The 25857-nt window shown below is 39.0% G+C and overlaps 1 protein-coding gene across 1 annotated transcript; it reads right to left on the bottom strand.

Annotated features, from left to right (window-relative positions):
• Positions 1 to 262: 262 nt before the first annotated feature.
• Positions 263 to 25857, bottom strand: TMEM170B (transmembrane protein 170B). The gene is made up of 3 exons (XM_056332279.1): positions 25207 to 25857; positions 13930 to 14100; positions 263 to 9252 (listed from the first exon to the last, which is right to left on the bottom strand). Exons 1-3 carry the CDS (start codon positions 25301 to 25303, stop codon positions 9122 to 9124), a joined length of 399 nt encoding a protein of 132 aa, XP_056188254.1. The 5' UTR covers positions 25304 to 25857; the 3' UTR covers positions 263 to 9121.

Below are 25857 nucleotides of genomic sequence, written 5' to 3'. Positions count from 1 at the left end.
TAACTGCAAAAGCAGCTGCCTCAGTTCCACTTATAACTAGCCATTTACATATGTTTCATTTGCTCAGGCACTTTATTTCCACGTTAGAATTTAACTATCAGAAACGGAGGCAATAGGTATTAATATGTGAAAAAAATGGAGACATGGAAGTCTCACCCACAGCTCACTTCAGTCTTGTGACAACACAGGTCCCACTGAGGGTTTTTTCTCTCTATAAAACAGAAATAAGACGCTTGCAGGAACACACCATTACAGTCTAGAAGAAAGTACATCACTTAATTACCAATTTTAGCTTTATTTTATGTGTACATTTGTACACTTCAATCAGGCTCACAAAATGTAAAACTTTTGTTATCAGAGTATTTCATACAGAGGTCAACGCATAGTTTTATGATTACTTATAAGAACATGCAATAAGCTATGGAAGTTTTATGAAAATATTTTAACAGAAACTTTTAATCAAATAAATGAGCATGAGAAATTGTGTTTGACTTGTAAATTCTGTATATAAGCTGCTACGAAACATTTCATATCCCAAAAGAAAAAGATAAAACCTCCTTAAAAGATCCTGAAATCTTACAATTGGGTGAGTGTTCCACTGCGCCTCCACTCTGAAGCATGGAAGTGGAAATTGTGCAGAACAAAGTTTTACTCTAAATAATTGTTCAACTGTTATTGCTGCTTTTCAAAGAACCTGAAAGCATACCATGAAAACTTGGAACTAAACAAACAGCTGAACGGACACATTTAGATCGTTACTGCAATTAAATGCAGAAGGTAACTAGAAAAGTTTCTCAAAATGTTCTGGTCGGTTCGTGTTTTTTTAATATATACATAGAGAACTATACACAAACAGGGAAATAAAAAAGTTCCTTAAAAAAAGGAAAGATAATAGTATACAGTATTTACAGCTTAAATTTCACCTTTTATTTTTAATTGCAGATAAACTGTTACATGAAGAACATCAACAACTCTGAATGAATACCTTTTTCGCAGTGTAATATAGTCCTGTATGAACATAAATCAACTATATGTTAAATCACTCTCTCCATCACTGTTGTCACTACCTTCGAGCTTCGTAACAATGCCTAGCTCACGATCCAGCTTAGGCAACTTCACCAGGTGAAAATACAAACATTTATTTCTAATACAAATTTGCAGAATGCATTCTATCCACAAGACACTTTATGGAGAGATATTATGCGAGATATTATGCTGCATTGTGTATGATCTATTGTTTAAGTCATGCTTGATGAAAAACAGTATTGGTGGGGCACAATTTTGTCAGTGGGCTAATGGATACTTTTTGCTTTTTTCATTTTTAAAGATTTTCAAAATCCCTTTTTTCTCTCCTCCTTATTTGCTCAGCCAAATCCAAATGGTTAAAATACTGATTTTATTTGTATTTGTAAAGCTTATAGTACAACTGTTACAGTTATCAATACAGATGTCAAATACTGTAGGATTTTTCTGATTGTAAAATAGGTATCTATCTTCAGAAATGCTTACAGGAACCACTGAAGAATTATGTGCTCTTCTATATATTGGCACAGTCAAAAGTTTATTTACATGAATACCTGATTACTCTCTAAACCCCTAAAATATTACAGGCCTTCAAAACTTCATTACCTGTATAAATTTAAACACGTTTCAAACAAGTAAAACCTCCAGCCAAGTCATTTTAAAAGGTTTTAGATTTTTAGCTCCTATGCCTTCATCCATCCATCTTATATTAATGGATAATCCAGAAACAGATTTTACAATGGTGATATTAAATACCTGAATTAAACTTAGATTTGAATAAAAAGAAATGCCATTTATATCAAGTATTATTTATTTTATTGCAAGTATCTCTCAGTATTTACTGTGCCTTATAGGTCTGGCTTTTCTCCAATTCACAGAAGAGGCACAAAAGGACGTAGTATCCATTCCCTTTAACAACTGACAAATCCTACTAGTACCCCTGCAGTAACTTCCTAAAGTGTTCAGTATCTACAAGATCAACAATTAGAAGTGAAAAAATGGTGTTCCTGAAAGAAAACACTTCTTTAGGTCGTTACTTTAGAACTGTTTTTACGCCTGCTGTACTGTACTGCAAGAATACCCTAAGCAGTAACGTGTCTTTGTGGACTTTGAGATATCTGTGTGATTACATGTAAACTTAACACGCAAACTGATTTCCAGTGTAATTCTAGGCACAAGTTTGGGAAACAGCATGCTGTCGGGACACAATCTTTCTCACTTACAAGGTATCAAATGGTGGGTTACTCTTGGGTTAAAGTCTAACTTCTATGACAACTTCATTTTCATCAAAGGATTTACAGTTAATTACACAAACTAATGCAGCTCAGCTGAAGTTTCACCGCCGTAACGGAGTACAGAATACTTATCCCACTGACCTTAAAGGCTGTGGTGGTGGTAATGAAGGGGTGACAGATATCTGACTTTCAACCCAATACAAACTTTCAGCTGTGTTAAATTCACCTGTACACAAGGAACACTTACTCCTTCTGAAGCAACAGCTGAGGATTTGAACAGTCTTTTCACCTTGAGCTGCTCCCAATCTAGAGGTTGAAAAAACAAAATAATTCAAAAGGTATTCTGTCAATATGCTGATGCAGTTGTATGCTAAATTCTGGTCACACTGGAATAGGGTTATGTTCTAGCATTTACATATATGTAGCACTCCGTTATAATTTATGAACAAAATTCAGAATTTCATTTTACCTCAAATTGCTTGGAACTAGATTAGGTTGCAGCTGTCATCCTAACAACTAGTTTCCACATTTTACCCCTTAACTGAGAAACACAAGATGAAAAAGCATATTTCTAGAAACAGAAGAGTAACTAAAAAAATTCTTATGTTCACGATTGTTTTTCTAAGTGTTATTAAAGTCACTCTTTTTTTTTTTTTTGGCCTTAACTGATTCATCCACACTTTGTTACACTTAGCAATACTGTTCGTGCTTATGTGGAAATACACGTGTGATGTTGAATGGCTGTATACAAAACCATGCAGCTTAATATACTCGTGATATCATATTCAGATTTAATGCAGGAAAAGCATTATTAGAATACACTTAGCACAGGAAATACATAAATTAAACCAGAAAATAATGATTAAATCAGTTCTTACAGTTATTTGAGCTTAGACTCCACTACAGCTTCCACTCAAATGGCATTATATATGCCTCCCCCTCCAACAGAATTCAAATGGAACTTGTAAGCAAAATAAATATCGTTGTGCAATATGTTGAAGAGGGAATATTATTTCCATCAGAGTAATAAAACCAGTGTACTTCAAAAATAGAAAGCTACTTTACACAAAATCAGGACTACTCTCTTTGGTCCATGTTGAACGTTCAAAATTGCCTAATTTATTGGTTTCTTTAAAAAATTATCAACAGCAAAGTTCAAATTATCTCACCAGTCATGGTACATAGATTAGTTTCATGAACTCTGAATTGCCCATAAAATGAAAGACAATAATTATTTGGAAGATTTTTTTCTGCAGCGTAGCTGGGGTTTTGAGTCAAAACAAATTTTTTTGATCTGGGGAATAAGCCAGGCCAACCAGAGCAGCGAGAAATGTTCCTCAGCTGCCTCCCAAGATGAGGACCAGACCAACAACCTCAAGTGTATGTATAGCAACGCACACAGGCTGGGGAGCAAAGAGGAGGAGCGCTCAGACAGTTCTGATATAGGAAAAACTGAAATGTGTTGGGACAACTCACATGACTGAAGGATGGTGATGTATGGCTATAGGCTGTTTCACAGAGACAGACGGGGAAGAGGAGTCGTGCTCTATGCTAAGGACAGTCTTGAATGTATAGAAGCCAGCTACAGTGATTGTGGAAGTCCTGTTGAATGCCTCTGAGTCCAGACCAGAGGAGCCATCTCCAAGGGGGATCTTACTAGGCATCTACTACCTACCTCCAAACCAAGACGACAAGGCCAATGAAGCGGTATTTGGGTCACTTAAGCAAGCTTCAGGTCAACAGAACCTAGTTCTTATGGGTGACTTCAACTACTCAGGTGTTTGTTGGCAGAACAATACAGCAGCTCACATCATCCATCAAGCTCCTGGAACGCACAGAGGACTACTACCTCATACAAACGTTAGATACACCAACCAAGAATGAGGCACTGCTACACTTGCTACTTACAAACCAAGACAAGCTTCTTTGTAATATCTCAGTGGTAGCCTTGGCTGCAGTGATCACAACAATGGGGAGTTTGGGATCCTGCTGAGCACACCAAGTGTTAGTACTAAAACAAAGGTTGATGCAAACCCAGGGCCACCACCCATGAAGAAAGAGTTGGTACGTGAACTATTACAAGAGCTTGACCCCTACAAATCAATTGGCCTGACCATTGTCCACCGGAGGGTGTTCAGAGTGCTGGCTGACAACATTACAAGGCCACTCTCCATAATCTGTGAGAAGCTATGGAGAACAGGGGACATCTCAGAAGACTGGAAGAATGCTAATGTCACCACCATCTACAAGAAGGGCTTAAAGGACAATCCAGAGAATTTAGGCCCATCAGCCTTACTTCAGCCCCTGGGAAAGTTATGGAACAAATCTTCCTGAGGGCTATCGCAAGTCAAATGAAGCATGTGACTGGGAAAAGCCAGCATGGATTCACCATGGGCAAACTGCCTGACAAACCTGATCACCTTCTATGACAAAGTAACCTGCTTTGCTGATGTGGGGTGAGCGGTGAGCATTGTCTACATGGATTTTTCCAAAGCTTTCAATACAGTTTCCTCCAGCCTCCTCCCAGAGAAACATGTGTTACGGTCTAGAGAAGTGGTCTGTGTGGTGGGTGGGGAATTGGCTGACAGGCCACATCCAGAGGGTGATGGTAAATAGCTCCTTTTCAAATCAGTAATCTGTCACAAGTGGGGTCCCCTAGGCATTAATATCAGGCCCAATGCTCTTCAATAGCTTCATAAGTGATCTGGATGATGGAATCAAGCGTACCCTGATGAAATCTGCTGATGACACCAGAGTGGAGAAGTGGACACTTTGGAAGAGAGCGCCACCCTGCCAGAAGATCTGGATAGGCTGGAACAGTAAGCTAACAAAAACTTTATGAAGTTCCAACATGGACAAAAACAAGGTCTTGCACCTGGGAAAACATAATCCAGGAGCACAGCACAGGCTGGGATCTACCCAGCTGGGGAGCAGCTCTGCAGAAAGGGACCTGAGGGCCTTAGCAAACACAAGGTCAATATGAGCAAACAACGTGCTGCTGCAGCAAGGAAAGCCAACAGGATGCTGGACTGCATCAACAAGGGCATCATCAGCAGAGGTAAAGTCATCATTATCCCATGCCAATTCAGCTCTTGTCAGGCCACACCTGGAATACTGTGTTCAGTTTTGGCCCTTCTATGCAAAAAAAAAAAAAAAACAGACAGGCTGGAGAGGGTCCAGAGGAGGGTCACACAGATGATCAGAGGAGTGGGAAGCCTGCCATGTGAGGAAAGGTTGAAAGAACTGGGTTTGTTCAGCCTTGAGAAAAGAAGGCTTAGGGGAAGACCTTATCACCATGTTCCGGTATTTAAAGGGTGGCTACAAAGATGATGTAAATAGGGAGCCTCCAAGGAGTCACACGGAAAAGACAAGGGGTAATGGGTATAAATTCTCCTGGGGAGATTCTGACTGGGGACAAGGGGAAAGTTTCTCACAGTGAGAACAATCAGCCACTGGAATAATCTCCCCAGAGAAGTGGTGGATTCCCCGACATCAGGCACTTTTAAGATGTGTCCGGACAGGGTGCTTGGCTAGACCGTGCTTTTACCAAGAAAGGCTGGGCCAGATGATCCTTGAGGTCCCTTCCAAACCTATGATTCCATGTTCATACTGATAAATTGGAAATGTGTGGAATGTTGCAATCATTAACAGCAGCACCTTCCAACAAAGCAGTAGAAGCTTCTTCACATTAAATATTCCTCCCTCCTCCAGAGATTGTGTTGATGTATTATTTGTTCTTTACTAGAAACTAATCATTAACAATGCAGAATGTGCCTGGTGATATGATGCAGAGCCAGGCAGAGCTATTTGAAGATAGCACTAAAAGACCCTGTGTGGACATCTGCACAACGCTGTATTGTCCAAAGGGACCCAGAGTACTATCAGTGCCATTCATACACAAGATATCTTTGTAGCCTAACAACTAGGGGGGGGGGGTGGGGCGTTAGGTGCAGTGGGGAGAAAAAGGTTATCTGAAATAATTTTTCTTTTTCTTGCAAAAGTTCTCAGTTGTATGTGTAAGGTATAGAACACACTCCAAAACCATCATTCATATATACACACACACATATATACACACATACACTGCACTGACTAGAGCACCTTATGTTTAACAATGTTCTTTCGAAGGATGTGGAATGAAATTTTAAAGTTTCACAGACATAAGGCCACTTACACTTCCTTTCACTGCTGGAATTATTATGCAGTAAATTCATGCTATGATCAAAGAATACATCATAGACAAACTATTTGCCTCATCTATTCTTCACAAGAAATAGTTAAAAACAATTTTCTACCAAATACATAACTTCGTCTCTGTTAAGCCACTTAGGCATTACATTACCTGCCTCTTCATGGTTGCCAGGCAATAATGCCATATAAACCAGAGACAACTAAGCACCTAACAATGTCTTAAAAGTGATTACAATGATCTACGCAATAAAAAACAGCTGGGAGGAAGGTAACAACATCTGCAAAGATGCCTCCTTGTCAAAAGGGGAAACTTACAACAGCAATTTCATTGGCACTGCAATTAAAAAGAAGAATGACGTTAATAAAAGTTTTGTATATGCATTTCGTAAGATAGCAGTTGTCCGTTAGTTTAACTTGGTGAAAGACAGCAAGCCATTGATCAGTGGTAGCATAATAGCCTTATACAATAAATAAGAATCAAAATTTGGAAACTGGGAAGAAGTTCCAGTGTGAAGTAAAATCATGAGAATCTAAATTACTGAATCCAGTGTTTCATTAAACTGTTGGGTTTAATCCAGACAAGCATTTCTAGGTTGTCAAACAGAAATGTGTTAAAAGTTTGTTAAGACATCAAATAACTAAATTAGAAATAGCAAAAATAGAACAAGAATGAAGATAAGGTAATTTGATTTTTTTTTAAAATCCTCTCCCCTAAAAATGTATGTAACAAGGCACATTACGAGAAATATCTTCATTTACTTTATTATTCAATTTGACTTAAATACCTGAAAGCAGTTCTCATAATTTAAGACAATGGGGAGAAGCTTAAATTGCCTTTTACAAAAGTAGTAATTTCATTGTCTACTAAAGTGCAATGATTGTTATGCCAAAAGTATCAGCAGAAAGTAAAAGCCACAAGACAAAACCCCCAAACCATGAAAACTAAGGTTTTGAAGACATTTAAAATAACAAATATATATATATTAAACCACATTTTAAAGTAATTCAAAGCCAAAAATATAACACTGAAAAGGTTTATAACATTTTACATTGTTCCCTGCAAAGCCTGTAACTTTGTACATTTTTCAAACCAGACTTAAATACTTTAGAAGAAAAGAAATAATATTAGCATCCTCAGCACTTAAAAAACCAAAACAAACAAAAACAGTGTACATGGAGTAAAATAAAGGCAGACAGGTTAATTCATTATAATATCTTGAAGCACTAAGCAATATGACTCGATTGTAAGTTATGTTTTAACTATATCCTGTTTCAACAGTCCTAGAAGTCTTTTTGATATCTTAACAGCAAAATGTTTGAGCAATTTACTGTCAGCATTAAAAGCTGACTGCTGAATAGCATTCAGCTGAGAAAAGATGTAAAACATCCATATTCCTCACACAGAACTTCGTGCCCTTTAAATTTTATTTCATAAATATTTACTTCAAATTTCTATTCACTCCAAAACATTCACATTTAAGACATTTCACATGCACAACACTACTGTCCCTTTTAAACTAGAAAAGCACAAACTCTACTGAAAACTAAGTATTTCGAAGTTCCAGGTATCATAATTTTCCAAAGATACAAAGTGTTCAGAAACAAGGTAGTAAATACATTAGCACTGCCCAGTTGCAAACTCTTGGAGTATAGAGACAATTTTATTAAATTTAATATTTTTTGTTCAGTAGAAACCCAATATCATATTTTTATCACTTTCCATTTTCCTCATAGGTTTAATTCTCTTCAAGTCTGTTATATTTGTGTGTTCTTGGAAGAATACGTGTAGGGTTAAGAGTCCTATCAGTGCTTAAATAAATACAGGGAGCTTATTTGCAACAAGTAGCCTTTTTGAGGTTTTCAGAAGTGCTGGTAGCTTATCTGTATGTTTAAGACAAAGTAATTTTAAGGAAACCATCAATTTAAGATTTGTTTGTGCATACGCAAACCTTCATACAGTCTCCTTAAACTACTGATATCTGACAAGCTAAAACCATAAGGGAATGATGTGCTCAGAAAACCACCATGAGCCGTTCTACACATAGTGCTAGTGACATCACAGCTGCTAAAGCTGTTTCTTAAGCCCCATCCAAATCCACCTACACTTCAAAACAGGCCTAACAGTTGTTTTGAATGCTAAATAAGAATATTCAGCATTCAGAGAGACTCTGCTGATACAAAAGTCAGTTATCTTGCTATTTTACCTGAATTCAAGCAGAGTGTGTGTTCACAGCATTTTTCTATAATTACAATTTCAAAGCTTACCCAACCAACAGTTAAGAACTAAGACTCCAAGTTTGGCACATACAGCAATTTTGTGGAGCGCCCCTTTATTTTATTACAACACTGTCAAGCACAATGACCCCATCCCCACACATCAACCTGACTGGCAACTACTCAAGGTGCTTCATCTGAGCTTCGAACACACGACTTGCACCTTGCCTGCGACAGAGGCACATCAGGCGCAGTGCAGAAGGCCATCAGTTCTGACATTAGAGGGCAGTCTGCTCATTTGACTGAACCTCTGGATTTTGTAGTGCACATTCCACATGCTTCCTTTCTCTTGCACTAGAATTCACGTTCATCAACTGATGAATCCACTTTCAGGAAGCTTCTCTTCAGATTAAAGGTTTCTTTGCACTGGTTGATTTTTTTCCCCTTCTACATAAGTCTCAAAGCGTTGCAAGAATCCTTGAAAATGATATAATTAATGTCAGTACTGTCTGTCCAACACCAAAGACAAGCGCTTCTAAGGGAGCCATATTCTTTCCAGCTACTCTGTAAATTCCAGCTACTGCAGCACCTAAGAATCACAAGAAAAACAACGATCAAATCACAGAAAAAGCCAAGGCTTAAATATGTTGCTGGTTTTTTTTTAAAAAAAAAAATATTTACTGTGCCTATGCATCAACTATTTATAGAACATTACCAAACACTGCATTACTTTCTGGCATTATAAAATTATTAGCCTTGCTTTTATTTGTCTAGTTATGTCAGTCCTTCAGGAATGATTTTCCCCACTAAAAATGATTAACTTTTCCAACATCAGTGTGATTTAAGAAAACTGAATCTTGCCATTTCCCTGCAGACATCTTCAAATCTTTTCTTACATTTTTGCCTCCCACTAATTTGACAAAGTAGCAAAAAATCCTCTAAAAACTGCTTGTATAGGCAGGGAGAAGACAACAGAAAAACTTCTAATGTCTACCAAATAACTGTAAACACACATCTATCAGCTTAATTTAATATTTTGGTTGAATAACTGAGTCACATTCTACCAGTTTAGTTTTAATTTAAACTACTAAATTGTTAAAAAAATTAAGAAAAAGATCAAAGTATTGCATTCTTATCCATGAATATGTATGAAAGGAAATTTCTAGCTAATATGATTAGATTTTGAGCTATAACACATTAAAAATTAAGAAACCACTTTTCCTCTACAGTTGTAATGCAAATCTTCAATGTATAACATCAAATGGCCAGGATAAACCAGAAATAAAATACTGCCGTGTAAACAAAGCCAGGTGCTACTAACTGCCTTCTACTCTCTTTTATATACTGAATTTATCACATGCATTTGAACAAAAAATATTCAGAGCAAATGTACAGCTGTGATGTCTTAGAGCAAATGCCTGAGAAAAAGAAGAGTCTTTGCATCAATCAATCAAAAGGATGTCAATACAGAACAACATTTTCTGTGCAAGCAACTTCTGAGCTTTATAAAGAATCTAAAATGTTCATTCAAAAAACTCAGGCTTGTATACACCTGTGTCCATAGGTAAAAAATTTACTCAATCTAAACCTCTAGAATGAAGCTTTTGATACTTTCTGAACTAGTGATTTCTATACAGTGCTTGCTTTCCTTGCCTGAAAAACAAACATTAAGTTTATTGTCCTTTATTTCAGAATGAATTAATTTTTCCCAAAGACAAAAATTCAACATTCAATTACAGATCTTTGGTGTGTATGGCTCAGATGCTATCTAGTTATAATTAAATGCTTTCAGAGATCACAGAGCCTTTTTCAGGCTCAAAAGACAACTAAAAAGCCACTGTAATTTTTTAGTTAATAGGCAAGAGTTCATTTTTTGAATTTTCTTGGTTTTGCAGCATCATTAACAGGAATAGTCTGCTGAAGTAATCAAAAAAACATTAATGACACAAATACATTAAGTTCCAACAGATTTTCTGAAAGCACAATGTGTATTTGACTCATCGAACGCCTTAAAAAAGTAACACTTCATTTTTACAAAAGTTTTAGAAAGAACAGAATTCACTAATAATTGTGGCCATAACAGTATCTACAAACAGTATTCATGAGACTGTTAGGCGAGTAAATTTTGGGTTTTTTTTATTTTTATCGTTGTTCTTTTAAAAAAAACATTCTGTAAAGTATTTTTTTGTCAGAAATATCTCACCAGAAGGCTAGCCTTACATTATTTCACTCAGCTACCTTGCATACGCTTTTCCATTTTTTCCTTGAGTATTTGCTGTCAAAATCGAAAAGAGATCCTTTAGACTGAGCCCAGTACTGACACTGAAATTATTTTGATGATTGAACTCTCAAAGTGAATTCAAATTGACCAAATTGGAATACCAGATTTTGATGCTATTAGTTAATCAGTAACAGAAATTTTTGGCTTCTTATGAAAACACTGAGCTATTCTGGAAAACATCAGTAATAAAAACATTTTTTTTTAGTTTAATTATTATGTTTTTATAATCAAGTAACAGTGTACAATGCAGACTGTAATGCATAACCCAGCACAATTGGTACAGAGCCAAAGTATACCACAATAGGCTGCCAATGAGGGAAATGAGAATAAGTCACCAAAAAGCTTTGAGTGTGCTTGGAGACAGGAAGAACAGACACTTCTGGATAAAATACAGCTAAAAACCTTGCCTCAAACTGCCTGACATTTATCTGTGGTTGGCTTAGGGTTAGGTTTTGTGTTTGGTTGAGTGGAGTTTTTTTGGACAGTATCCACTGCTATTTAGTAAATCTCAATACTTCTTTTAATAATCATAAATTTCCATGGTTTTTCAAAGCCTAGAAACTGAAGGGTTTCCTGCTTTTCTATATGCTAGTAAAAAGATCCCAGAAGGCCAGAAAGTTTGACAGATCTACCTGAGCAAAATTAAACTTGCATTATTTAATAATCTATACTGCATTCATTCACCTACACAAGCAATGCAGAGGACTGGAAATACAAAATTAAAGTAATCTTGCTATTTCAGTTTTCTAAGCACTGGACCAGGCATATCCAAACAATTAAATACTTCAACTTGCAATCCCAGTTTGCAGCACAATAGCTATTAAAAATCCTCTCTAACATTTTATCACCATAATTTGTCTTTAGAAGCTCCCCACAGAATTTTTTCTGCATGAAACTACCCAGTGCTGTCCAGAAACAAAAATATCTGAAAGTAAAAGTATTCGGCTAACCAAGTTGCAGTGCTCTGTGCAAAACCTCTAGAAACAGCACAACAAGCCTGCAGTCTAAGACTGGAAAAAGTTCCAGGTGAATTTACACATAAACAGTACTGCTTGCTTGTTAAATGTTTTGACCTGCAAAACTGGGATGCCAAAAATAAACTGTGTTGCTCCTCTTCTTATGCACAGATAAAAGACAAAGTATTTTCATCTGAGAAACACCGAACCTTCCCCACTATAGAATACTGTAAAAGCCTCATATTCCAGCATCACATTTCCTATCTTCAGTTCTTCAGAAATGCTCGTACACTGCTGACCTTGTAACAGGGCCACTGCCATTTTAATCATAGGACAAAAATCAGCATAACATGTAAGGTAAGGCACTCAACTGCTTCCACCTCACCTTAGCAAAAATACCAACCAGGAGAGTTATAATACTGAACTATACTGTGTTACATGATGGCAATTCTAGGCTGAGAAATACACAGCAATCAAAACAACCTTCTTAGGAAAGTCTTCATGAAACTTTTAATGAAATTTGCATTTTTATTTAATCTTGAAAACCAACAAGCAAGGACTTTCAGTAGCAGTAAGAAATAATCTGTTGGAAATCTTCCATGAATGTGTGTAAAGTTGAAGTGATACCACTGTTCCGATAATCTGGGCAATACGCAGAAAAATGGGAATGAAAGGCAGAAAGGCTTGCCTACAGACTATATGATGGTGGTTAGCTTTACAATTCCTTACCCTCCAAGGCTTTTCAGGATAGACTATCTTGTCAACAAGATCTTCTGGCAGAAACTACTGCTCGGGTTAACACAGGCCCCATTCAATTAACTGATTTTGATGCTGAGAACTCCTTACCAGCATTGTTTCAAACAACAAAGCACAAACTTCTTTCCTGTAAAAATAATATTCACTACTTCTCACCCCCCATCTCCAACAGAAAACTCACCATGGTTCTACTTGCTTAGGAAAGCTACCGTAGTCTATTTATAAGTTAGATAAACACGGCTGGATATGATAAAGCCAAAGCGTCCTACTGATCTTATAGTACATATTTCATTATTGACACAGGTAACAGAACTTCTTAGGAAAGATGGAAGAACAGTATTGATACTTCGATGAAAATTTCAGCATACTGCTTTAACAAAAAATGCTTAGCTCTTTATCTGTGGATACAATGCCAAGAAATATAAAATGTCTAAAAAAATATATCAAGCGGTAGGCATTAGACTAACAACATAAACTCTGTAACAGATGCCCTTCCCAAACAGCATTTTATTTTACCTAAAACAGCAGCATAGCTTAATTTATTCGGGGTGGGGGTGCTTGCAGGGGGGTGGGGGGAGGTGGGGCAGGGTGTCTAATGGCCTTCCTCCCTTTCCTCCTTACCCCAAATAAAACTGAAAGGAACATTATGGCCAAGTCAAGACTGGAAAGTTCTTTCAAATCCATGAGCCAAGCGTAACTTCTCCAAACATATTTTCTTAGCTGTGAATCACTACCTACGTTGCACTTTAATTTCTTTTAAAAGAGCAAGGTACTATACTATCCAAGTGCAATTTAAAAACCTCCAGCAGACCCAAGAAAATGAGCAGGAATTCAGCCTTGCAACCAATGGAATCAGGGCCTCATTTCCAAAAGAAACTCATGCCTTTAAGGCTACTAAGAGGTGATCTTGATCAAAAGCTTCTGACAAAAAAAAAAAATAATAATAATCTGCAACAAGCACAGCAGGGCAGGACTGCTCTTCCTGATCCCAAGAAGATATTACCTGCTGAGTATATACCTTTTGAATAGTTTGGTACCCAATGTTTCCAAAGTGAGAAGAGTAGGATGATTTCTGTACTCCTCTGACAATTTATAGTAGTTTTATCTTTACACAATAGAGGAGCAACTCAGTTGTCACTATCATTAGGATAGCTATATAACTAAGGCAAAATCCTTAATAAACAGTTAAATAACTATGAAAAAGTGGGGTTTTTCTTTTTAGAAGTTAGATTAAAAAAAAACATACAAACACCAAAACAAAAGACGGACTTACTGGTTATCATTGCTCCAGTTACAGAACCCAGAAATCCAATGCTGACCACAATGACAGAGATCAGCCTCCCCTGCCTATGCCTCTGCAGCATCACAAACATTAATACTCCCACAGCACCATGGACAAAGAGAGAGGAGAAGAGAGCCCACAGGAAAACCCAGTACCACATCTCTGAAAGAAAGCAGTCAAATAAAGGGTTAATATTTCTGAGACAAGTATTTTGTAAGTAAGAAACTTTAAAACATTGCATACAACCAACAGTAAGGGAGCAGCAATACTGATTTCAATCTTACAAGGAATGAATGTGACAACATCAGCATATGCTCAAGACACTTTCCCACTTCTAGCAGTCTATCAAAAAGCAACAATACTATTATGATCAAAAAACTATAAAAAAGATTTGTCACAATTCTTAACTCAGATGTATTATTACAAGAATTCTGTCATTCTTTTAATGGTGTCTTTAAACAATGTTAATTGCAGCTTCTTACCAGGTATTGTAACTACTCCCGAGGAATGAAATATTCTCTGAAACAAAAACCGAACCAGAAAAATAGTCAAGAATTGCGGGTTGTTTCTTTGTTTGGGTTTTTTTTTTTTGTATTAAAAAACAGCCAAACAAACAGAGACAGCATCAGGTAACATCAAATGGGAAAACTGAGATTAAAGACTTCAGTTTATCTACCCAGGAGCTGTAACAGCGTCCTATTGAATTAGCTTCAAAGGCACAAATAAAAACACTACAATTTCAACAAGAAATTTTAACACGTCTAACTCCTTGCTTCCAATTGCTTAGCACAGAACTTCAGAGAGACAGGTAGTCACTATTATTTAAACGACTAAGCAAGGAAATAGATCGTGAGAACATGTGGAGTACAAACATTTCACTGAAGAATGGCAGACATGATCATTACCTTCAAAGAAATGAGCAAGAACCATCAATGAAACTACATAAGTAGTAAAGAACCTTTCTCACTTGGTTTTACTATAACTTAGTAGGGTGGCAAAATGCAACAAAAGAGAAAAAAATAATTTATTTTTTAAGTCAACTACAGTAGGAATAGATCATCACAGAATTCAGGAAAATGTGCCCCAATTTGCTGACTGACATAATCCCACAAAACTGTCATTAATTCAGATTTTTTGCTGCAGTTCCACCTCAAAAAAATAATACAGCTTCCTTACAACAGCAAGATACTTGCTGTCTATGAGGTGAGCCTGTACTATTTATCACAGCTTGACACACACCAGTCATTGGAGCAGAAATATGACTCAATTAGCTAACTTAAGTACTTAGCAGTTCTAACAAAACATACTGTGAAAGGATGCTGAGAAAGAATGGTTGCTACATGATAACCACAGCCCTTTGGGTCCAGTGTCAATATTGGATGTATAATCATAGCACAGAGTTTAAGCTTTTCACTTAGTACTTAGAGTAACTCAACCCCTTCCCGTTCACACAGACATAAAAAGCAGAACTATGTCACAGGCCTTAAAACTCCTCTGAATTATGGCAACCAAAAGGCCCTCTTCAGAGAGCAGCAAGGAAGATGGGTGGTAAATTAAATTCAATTAAGATTTCAGCTGTAGTTCCAGAACTAAATTTCCTTCCCAAGTGCTTGGATATACACACGCATATACCGACAGGGGCTCCAAGCAGCTCTCCTCAGATCTTCCATCCCTTCACTCTGGCCCCAAGTTGGGTGCCAAAAATCCTTGCAAAAGGAAAACGACTGCAGTACGGTTTCACTAGATGTCTCACCATTCTCAGAAGCTACTGTGACAGAACAGTGGCAAGAGTGCCAAGTCGTCACTCTACAAACACCTGACAAACCCTTCTACTAGCATTAAGAAAGATAAACTGCTGATATCTAATCTGCCATGGTCGTGGGGAGTTTGGGAGGGGAACCTCTCCTGTAGTCCTAACAGGCCTCGTCTGTTACTGGTACAGCTTGGGTATTCCCATTGTTTTTTTTCTAGTGGAAGCAAATCAGCAAGGAGATGAATCAAAGGATCTGTCAATACAGAACCCAGCAGTCCTGCTAGACCTACAGTTTGGCCATAGAGAAATAAGCCTTAGAAGATAGTAAAAAAAGTTTACTTCCCTGCAAAGTAAATCACATACAATTTCAGGTGGGAAAACATTGTCAGGAATGAACATTTTCATTCTTCTAGCATACATCAGAAGAGCTGCCAGGGATGACCCTTTCATCGAAAGATGTCACAAAAACAGATTCCTAACAGCTCAAAACACTATTCTATTAAAATATCAACTAAGCTCCTGTCCCATGGAGGATCATTTCCATGAGGACCAAATAGACTGTTCACAGATAACAAATAATAATTTTAGAGGTATGGACTGAGCAGACTAGTTCAGCAATAGACTGAACAGGTCCTCAAGTCTAAACTGCTTTGGCAACACTGGCAGTGAAATCACCCACAAGGTCTATGCTCCATTTTACCATATGAGTAACCATGAAGAACAGAAATTAGAAAGAATGTATCTAGTAGGCAAGACAAAGCATTTCCTTGCTTGCAGATGTTGATCTCTGAAGACCTTCCACCTACAAGGTATTATGTGCCTATTCTTCAGTCTCCCAATTTAGTTCTCCACAGTAATGTGGTTGAGCCCATCTCCCAGATTACTCAGAGAAGCACAAAATTAAACTGTTGGCAGGTGAACGTGATGCTGAATGCAGCTTTAAAACTTGTTCTTATACAAAAGAGGGTGTTTTGCTTTGTGTGCCAGTAAATACTGTAGTGGAAATGCTGTCTATTCTCTGGACACAACATCCTTTCCTGCAATTAAGTCTGTCACACAATTTCCATACCACTCAGCATACACTAATAAGCAAATTACTCAGTAAAAGAGGCCTGGATTATCAGGACAGTGCTGACAATATTCTTGACCCAAATTTTCATTTCTCTTGAGTAAGGCAGATTGCAGGAGATGAATCAACTATCAAAAAAAAAAAATCAAGGACCTCTGCAATATTACTAAAGTAAAGATAACCTGATACTCCAGAGATACTCTGAGAACACATATTTCAAATCTGCAGTTGAAGAAAATGCTTGGTTCTTAGGTAAGGTTACACAACAACCGCAGGCTTCTAAGACTGGCAAACACTCCATAACTATGACAATGGGGTATTGATCAGTATCATCCCACCAGTCCTTCCACAATCTATAAACAAACTTCTGGAAGGTGTGCTGTCATGGATACTGACTTCAGGTTCATATCAACTGATTTCATAAAACTGCATCAGAATGAGATAAACTCATCCTCATTTAACATGAATCCAAACACTGGCAGACTCCATCATTCCAGGTGAGGGGGACCTGCAATTATGGCAGCCTATTCAGCAGCCAGTTACTCTAGAGTGAGCTGCCAATATATAGATATGCTACGAGGAGAAGCAGCAAAGCTCTTGACATTGTCTCTCAGCAAATGTACCTGGGGGATGCTCTAGACACTGAAAGCTGCACTTCCAGTCACTCTCTCCTAAAATACCATTGCAGCTGAAAAGCTTGAAACTGGACCAAGAAAGTGTGACTCTTGAGACAGTGCCATTCCCTGTTAACATCCACAGAGTTTATAGGCATTGCACCACCTTTTAGGAAATCAGTGTCTGCAGACATTGTCAGCCCCCAACAGCTAGAAAAGGCAACCGATTTCCAGTCTTTGACCTTTCCAGACTTATTAGGATGAGTCTATTTTTAGAAGAAAAGATTATGGGAAAGCTAACTACTGCTCTGTAACTAAGGAACCAAAAATATTTACAAACCTTTAAACAAAATAGCTGCACAGTGAGCAACTATCTTAGGTCTTTTTTAATTTTTTCCTGGTTTCAGCAGGGATGGAACTAACCTCCTTCTTAGTAGCTAGGACAGTGCTGTGTTTTTGGTCTGATTTGAGAACGATGTTGATAACCCACTGATGTTTTTAGTTGCTGCTGGGCAAAGTTTATACTAAGTTAAGGACTTTTGTTTTCTTGGGCCCTGGCTGCCAGAGGGCTGGATGGGCATGGGAAATTGGGAGGGGACACGGCCAGGACAGGTGACCTGAACCCTGAACCAGCCAAGGAGGTATTCCATACCATGGGACATCATGCTGGGTATATAAACGGGGGGGGGGGGGGAGGTTTGGAAGGTGTGATTGTTGCTGCGGGACTTACTGGGCATCAGTCAGCAAATGCTGAGCAGCTGCACTGCGCATCACTTGTTTTTCCTTCCTCCCTTTTCCTTTGGTTTTCATCCTTTTCCCCACCTTTCCATTATAACTATTATTGTTGTTGTTGTTACCTTTTTATTCTGTTTAAATTATTAATTTGTTCTTATCTCAATCCTAGAGTTTTACATTTCTTTCCGATTCTCCTCCCCACCCCTCTGGGTGGGGGGGAAGTGAGCAAGCAGCTGCATGGTGCTTGGTTGCCAGCTGGAGTTAAACCACAACAACATTCCAAATCGAGCTCAAGGAAAATCAGCATCACCTCTCACTTCGTATTTAAGCCACCAGACATGAGACTAGAACCAGCCCCAAATGTCCTGTTGGGTAACAGAATATAAACTTGAGTTCTTTGATACACACTTCCTTCTCCTGGTCCTTAAAAGCAACACACATGTTGAATTCATTCAGAAGGAAATCAGAGAACACCCAGAAATATTCCTTGTTGCACACAAATGCAGCTGTAGTGTTTAAAGAAACCAGTGAGAAACCAGCACTTCAGAGGCTTAGGTTGCCAAGTCAGTAGTATTGTCAAGTCAGTGATGCAAGAAATACAGGTAGTTACACACACCTGCAATAACCCAGTACTTTCTTACTATAAATTATCCATAATACCTTATAATGTTGCCAAATTGACTGTAGATGCTAAAACTTGTAGGTATTCAGAAGACTTGGAGGCGAGTGGGGTGGAATGGGGGAACACCTTCAAGTCCAGCTGAAGGCAAGAGGGAGGAAGAATCAAAACTTTGAGAAGGAGACAGAAGGGGGAAGTGACAGTTGTGGACAAAAAAGTTAGGGACATACACCTATGATACTTCTATTTGCAGAGGGCAGGCAGCAGTGTAAGGGACATAGCAAGCAGTGGAATTAATTGTCTTTGTCCTGTATGTAGGCAAATTACTCAAGAGTTCATCTTCTATTTGGAGTTGATTTGGGCAACTCTATCAAATATACATGCTCTAGATTATGCACCCTTTACCAACTGACATACTTAAATCTGTTAAATGAAAGTAGCTGAAAAGCTTTTCTTTATCAAGTTACTAGACAAGCTATGAGCAGACGGACTAGAAGGGTTGGGTTTTTCATTCCTCCCCTGCCCTCACACACACACACATTCTCACTAGAGATCCTCACCTGCTGCAACAAGAACTGGATTTTAAAAGCAAAGGAAGACAAAAGTCTCCCTGAACAGGAAACAAAGTACAACTCTGCTACTTAATCTTGCAGTTGGAACTATTCTAGCATCTTCCCTCAGTACCAAGATCCTCTAAGTTTCCTACAGAGCCATTATAGGATATTTTTTTGAATTGTTATTAGCAATGAATAGACAATATTTTGTATCAGGATGCAACAATAGAAAAAAGGAATAACCACACTACTCAAATATTCTGGAATGACAGCTTACCTAATCATCATATGACAGTAGCATTTCAAAATCCGATATCAAAGAAATTGAGAACTTGATCACACAAAGCTTTTTAATCATTCATTTAGATCATCTCTTTCTTCCTCTTGCAAAGGTGGCTTTTCTTGTGAGGGACTCAATTCAACAGCAGCATAACTTTCAGAAAACTTACAAGACATACAAAATCAGAGCCTTATAATAATTTATGAACCTTTTATCAGTCATCTTTGTCATGTTAAAGTTGCTGTTAAAAAACAAAAAATCTGCAATTCAGAGAATTTTATCAATTGACTATTTTACATAAGTGTTTCCTGTTCTTTAGGTACAGACTACACATTTATTAGCAATTTTTCTGAATCCAAGAATTTTCTTTGTCTTCCTGAATAGGTACTATCCACTTGGTTAAACCACCACCTCACTTCATTAAAACATCACCTTAGTCTGGGAAGCTGAAACAGGACAAATCACTTTTTAGTACCTTCCCTAGGAAAGGCAGGAAGAATCATCCTTTCTTATCCTGCTTTATTTACTCTTTTTAAGCCTGGTAGTTCAACACACTCACTTATTTACTTCTGCTGATTAACTGGGCCAGTGATGAAGACAACCGAGTAAGGTATTTAACACAGATGACCAAGGTAAGGAGGACAGCCCATCTTTTAAGCAAACTAGAGGAGGCTACAAGCTCCACAAACCTAGAGGACAATACAGTCATTCTTATCCTGACATGCTGAGGGCAGAGAACTTGACGCAAAACTTTAAGCAAAGAATGGGCTGGGGATAACACTGAGAGATGCCACTAGGAAACAGAGAATGTGGACCTCTGAACACAAATGGGCCAAACTTTGATTGCTCAAAAATACCCGAGTAGTGAGAACTTTTTTTGCAATACCTATACAGGCAAGGAAGTGAGACTGAAGTGTCTTAAACAGCTGTACCAGCACGTTCTTATGTCCTATATACTAACTGATTGACACTTTAAGAGGTATAACTTTACCTAAATGATCACTGTTGCTACCTTGATTAAAAAAGCACACTGTCAAAAAATTTCAGTCTTTGCGTAGCTAATACTAATTAGCTTGCTGTTTTGGTGATACAAACATTCAGTCAAGTCCTCATAGAGCTAGTGAAGAGACATGAATAGAATAAAATTTTAAAAAAACCTTCCAACTTCTTTTGCATAACCCTAAGAGTTTCAAAGCTTACTTTCAGTGTATCCAAATCACTTTAAGTAGCCAAAACACAACTTATTTGTATCAAAATTCTACAGTTCCCAAAGAAATACAGGGAACTAGGAAAGATCCAGTACTTACTGGCTTACAAGCACATCCAATTTATTGCACAGATGCCATAGGTTTTCTAATAAGGACAACCGTGACCTATTTTTCAGGTTGATTTTAAATTCTCAGCACTTAACCACTACCTTAAACCTTGTTTTCAGTTTATGTTCCTTTCCACTGGTTTGATTTGGGTGGGGATTTTTTCTACCAGAAAAGCTGCAAGGCTCAAATGGCTTTTAATTCATGCCCTATCACTCCAGTTTTAGAGGCGTATTTTGTTGATTTAGGTATTTATACATATTGGATACATATCATACATTATGCTTGTGTACTATATATACACATTATACCTATATTAGTGTAGGTATACACAACCTTCAAGACTAGAAAAAGAGCTTTTAAAGCATGCCACAGTTTAGAATAGCATTCATATCACTTCCATCATATCAACACTTGAAGTTGCACATTCTATCAACAGCTTCATCCTGGGCAAACCAAAATGCAAACACACAAAGTCTATAAATGCTAACAATTTCAAGTATTAGCTATATAAATGAGCATGCTGTCCTACTGCCACTCAGCATCAATAAACGTGGAGTACCTCCTTAGCTCTTCATCTTCAGCATTTTTCTTTTCCTCTAGTCCTTAGCTTGTTTTGCCAAATAAATAATGATCGCCTATAACATTTCATAAATCAAAACAGATTACTTCAAAAGAAATTATCTCTTGAGATTTTGATCTATGCACCCAGCCTACCATCTACTACTCAGATAAAGAAAGGACAGTATATTATACCTGCAAATGTAAATCAGTTTTTTTACATACAACAGTATTTCCTCCATCACTGGGTCCCTTTCCTTAATTATTGTATTAACCAGTACTTTCAAAGTTAACAGGACTATACAGTCAAACTGTTCTTTGGAGATGCTGATTGTTTTGCTGCATTAAGCAGAAGAGAAGCAATTGCTCAACAGTATTTAAATCGTAAATTACAGATTAGTCCTCTCAGGTTACAGGATAGGGGACAAAGACATCATCCAGACAATCAGGGACGAATATGTAGAAGATAGAACTTTGGGGAAAAAAAGAATAAAAATTTAACAGACAAGGAATATCTTCAATGTGGCACCCATAATCTCTTACAAATGTTCACTTTCAACAAATTCAGGAGTTACTAGTGTCTAGCACTTTAAAATTATGGACTTTTATTTCAAAGCGTATAAAAACAGTTGCTGGAGTCTTGAGCTCACCACCTTAGGACACCAGGAGGAAGAAAACCCTGACTTCAGAAGTCAATACAGTACAACACATGCTTTTTTCCCCCATAAACTTTTCTGCACACAGTGAAAACAACATTCTCCCCACACCTCCTCAGTGGCTAATATAAAACCTACTCAGACCAGAAGCTTATACCTTTTGCACATGCAATAACCAGATGCAAACAAAACATCTACGTTGGTTACAGGAAGAGTAGAAATATCACCAAGTTCTTCATTGTGGAAGTAGCCTTTAAAGAAATAATTTATTTTAATGGGTACTCAAACTGGGATTATTATTTTCTTTTCAGTTCAGATTCAGCTATTACCCAACTTCTTCTAGCAAACGCTGATCTAACACTAACTCTAAAACACAACCCATTCACACAAAGGGGCTGTTCTTGGGATTTGCTGGAGGAGGTAAAACAGGGTGATGTAAAAGACACCTCTCCCATGGTTACTACAGCCTTACCTCCACCTCCCACGTCAAGGCAGGAAAACACAAAGCAAAGTACATTGTGTTGGTAGGCCTAGATTCAGCTACAACGAACAGTGCTTGCAGGTTTAGCTATTGCAGTGTGTTGTGATTGTGGCAGGAATTAAGTTGTCTGCGGTCTCCTGGGTACTTTGGGCCATATATGAAAGACAGAATTTCTTTTTGTTGAACCTAGATCAGATATAAGGTATAAAAAAAATAATGGCTCAGCTTCTCATTAAGAGGAAAAAAACACTAAAATTAAACCATTCATGTTTGTAGCATTCCTGATTTAGGCTGGAGTTCATATCAGGTTCCTGTTGGAAGTTTTGACAAAATAATGAATTTTTAAGAAGGATGTTGGTAAAATTTTAAAGCTTTGTGCAAACATAATCAACATTGTTTAGATAAACACGGTAAATTTTTACTTGTGCAACTTACAAGCCAAGTCCAGACCACAGCTTTTTAGTCTAAAAGTATGTACAACACAGTCTTAAAGAATATTCATGGAGCACTGTATATTTATGTATTTTTTTTCCCAGTACTCTGAAGGAGTTTCTACTTTTACTTTACAGAGATGGAAAAGCAAATAAAATTAAGTAGTCAAACAAGACAAACTCATTCACACAGCTGTTTTCTTAGCATCGAAAAAAAGAATTTATGTTTCTGAACAAAGAGTTTTCTTTGGTAAGTATTTCAGGAGCGTTTTACCTAAGTTTAACAACAATTATTTGTTTAATATTAATTCTTCTATTAAAAACAATCTCCTAAGATATAATCTGTAACAGTGTATCTTATATAGAAAATCCAGTGAAATTATTAACTGTCAACAGTCCATAAAATACAGTGCAACAGGCTGGCATTCAAGTTCCAATTCAAGAACTGTAGCGCAACTACAACTGACACAGACAATCTCCAACAACACTACCAGGGATAAATCATTATTTTTCAGATTCTTTTAATTAAAAAGAAAACCCATTCCACATTAAAAATACCTTGCACAACCCCTCGTTATATTGCAAAAGTGTCAAGAAACAAACTGGCTTATTGCAAAAGAATGAAGAAACAAACTGTTTTGCTTACTTAACACTCAGCACTGAATTTCACAGAAATGTGTATGTTGCAAAATGTTCTAATAAGAAAAACTTTATAGAGGATGTCTGGCACAAAGAAAAGTTAAAGGGGAAAGTTCACAATGGATTTAAGAGTACAAGATGTATTTTTATAAGTATGTAAAAATACTCAGAAAATGAGTTGTATTAGTGTGGTGACACACTAGTATCTGGAAAACAATTATCAGACATCTTAAAAAGTTCACGGATCAAATAAAACAAAAAAATCTCTATAACCTTTTCATTACATTTACAAGAACAAGTAAAGTAATAAAGCCTAGGATGATCACTTTTTTTGCTACAGCTCCAACTTCACCTAGACCTCTATTTTCATCATACTTCTTCCACCTTGAATAGATTTTAAATATATTTATATATATATATAAATCATTACTATACAGGGGGGGAAAGATGGCATAAGAGTGTCTCATTAATATTAGAGTATTTTCATAAATATTTAAAATACATCCCCTTCATCAACATTTTCCACTAATCCATCACCACCTGACATACCCCTATACCAAGAAGAAAGAATTCACCCAGTAACATCTCTGCTACTGACACCAAATCTCTGCTTATTCAGAGCTGGAAGCTTATGATTTTGTTTACCCCTGGGCAGAATAGGAGATCAGAAGATACACCTCTCCACTACATGCCATGGGTCTCACAGAAGTCCACATCCAAGTTTGAGCATGAGATTAAGCAGAAAAAAAGCCAGCTCTTGCCAAAGCCAGCTAAAGCTCCCCTCTCCTAACAGAGGGGGAAGCCCAAGCTCTGCTTTGGTTCACAGAAGTCTTTCAGAAAAGCACAGTCTAAGAACTCCTGATGCTCAAGATCATGTCTATGAGTCAGGAAACGTCTGCCACCTCCTTAACTCCTACAGCTCCCATTGTCCATGGAGCTGGTGGTGGGGTGGGGGAGAAGCCTCCAATTCCCTGTTAATTTCTCTGGGGGTTTTGTAGTTTTTTTTTTTTTTTTCATAGCTGTCAAACGCCAACGAGCATCTATCCAAAACCCACCCAAACCAAACCACTCCCCCAAACATACTCCAGCCTTCCATACATATTTATATATTCACACATGCTTCCTACAACCCTTTACTCACACACAGGGATCTACCAGCTCGCTCATATACACATACCCTATACCATTAGCCTTTTATTATATCTATACTACAAAAGTGAGCGAACACAGTCACACCCTCGGCTTCTTTACTCGAGCAGACACCGGGCACACAGCCCAGTCCTCCAGCCGCCGAACACGCGGCTCCCTCCCGTTCCCCCGGGGATACACACACGTTATGTAGGTGCCCAAGGAGCACCTCGGCCCGCTCGCACGCAGCCGGCTCGGGCACACAGCCCCCGCCATGCCACACACCCACGCCCGCCATTGTGTGCCGCGGGGGTCGCTCCCCCGCCCCGCCGGGCCCACCGCCCCCCCCCGGCCCAGCAGCCCGCCCGCCCCGGCCCCCACGCGTGCGGCAGGGCCAGCCCCCCCGCCGCCCCGCACGCCCACCGCCGCCGTTACCGGTGAGGTGGCGGAGGACGGTGCCGTGAGCCCACAGGCTCAGCACTTGCTGCACCGACAGGTTGATCATGGAGTTGTCTCCCGCTTCCACCTTCATCGCGGCGGGCGGGCCGGCGGCCTCTCCGCCGCCGCTCCTCAGCCGGGGGGGACGGGCGGCAGCGGCGGCCTGGCGCCGGGCGCCTCTCGCCGCCGGACCGCGGGGCGGGAGGGCTGCGGCGGTGAGGCGCGAGAGGGCGGGGAGGCGGCAAAGGGGCCTCCGCGCCGCGGGGGAGACATCGAGGACGGAGGAGGAGATAGCGGCTGGGGAGGGGGAGCCGAGCGATCGGGCCGGCCGCTGGCGCTTCCCCGCGGCTCAGGGGCAGGGCGGGGCGGCCCCGAGGTGCGAGCCGCCGGCGGGGGCGGCCGGCAGGGCCCGCGCGGAGCCCGTCGCCGCCTCCTTCTCCATCGGTAACGGCCGCCGCCTCGCCAACGGCGCCGTCACGCCGGCCGCGGGCATCACCTGGAGCGGGGCGGCTGCCAGGCCCCCCCGCCTCACACGGGCGGCTCCGTGCAGCAGCGGCCCCGCCCGCGGCCGAGGGGTGAGGGCGGCGCGTGCCGCCCGCGGCTCCCGCCGCGAGACGCCCGCCGCCGCCGCCGCCGGAGGGGCGGGAG

The sequence above is a fragment of the Falco biarmicus genome, chromosome 3, assembly GCF_023638135.1.
Source record: "Falco biarmicus isolate bFalBia1 chromosome 3, bFalBia1.pri, whole genome shotgun sequence".
Lineage (NCBI taxonomy): Eukaryota > Metazoa > Chordata > Aves > Falconiformes > Falconidae > Falco > Falco biarmicus.
Note: the sequence above shows the minus strand (reverse complement) of the source record. Positions and strands in the feature narration are given on the sequence as shown.

Coding starts and splice junctions, on each gene's coding strand:
- TMEM170B (XM_056332279.1), bottom strand. CDS start 25,303: ATGAAGGTGGAAGCGGGAGACAACTCCATGATCAACCTGTCGGTGCAG. Junction 14,101..25,206: donor CGTCCTCCGCCACCTCACCG/GTAACGGCGGCG, acceptor GCTTTCTTTCAG/AGATGTGGTACTGGGTTTTC. Junction 9,253..13,929: donor AACTGGAGCAATGATAACCA/GTAAGTCCGTCT, acceptor TGTGATTCTTAG/GTGCTGCAGTAGCTGGAATT.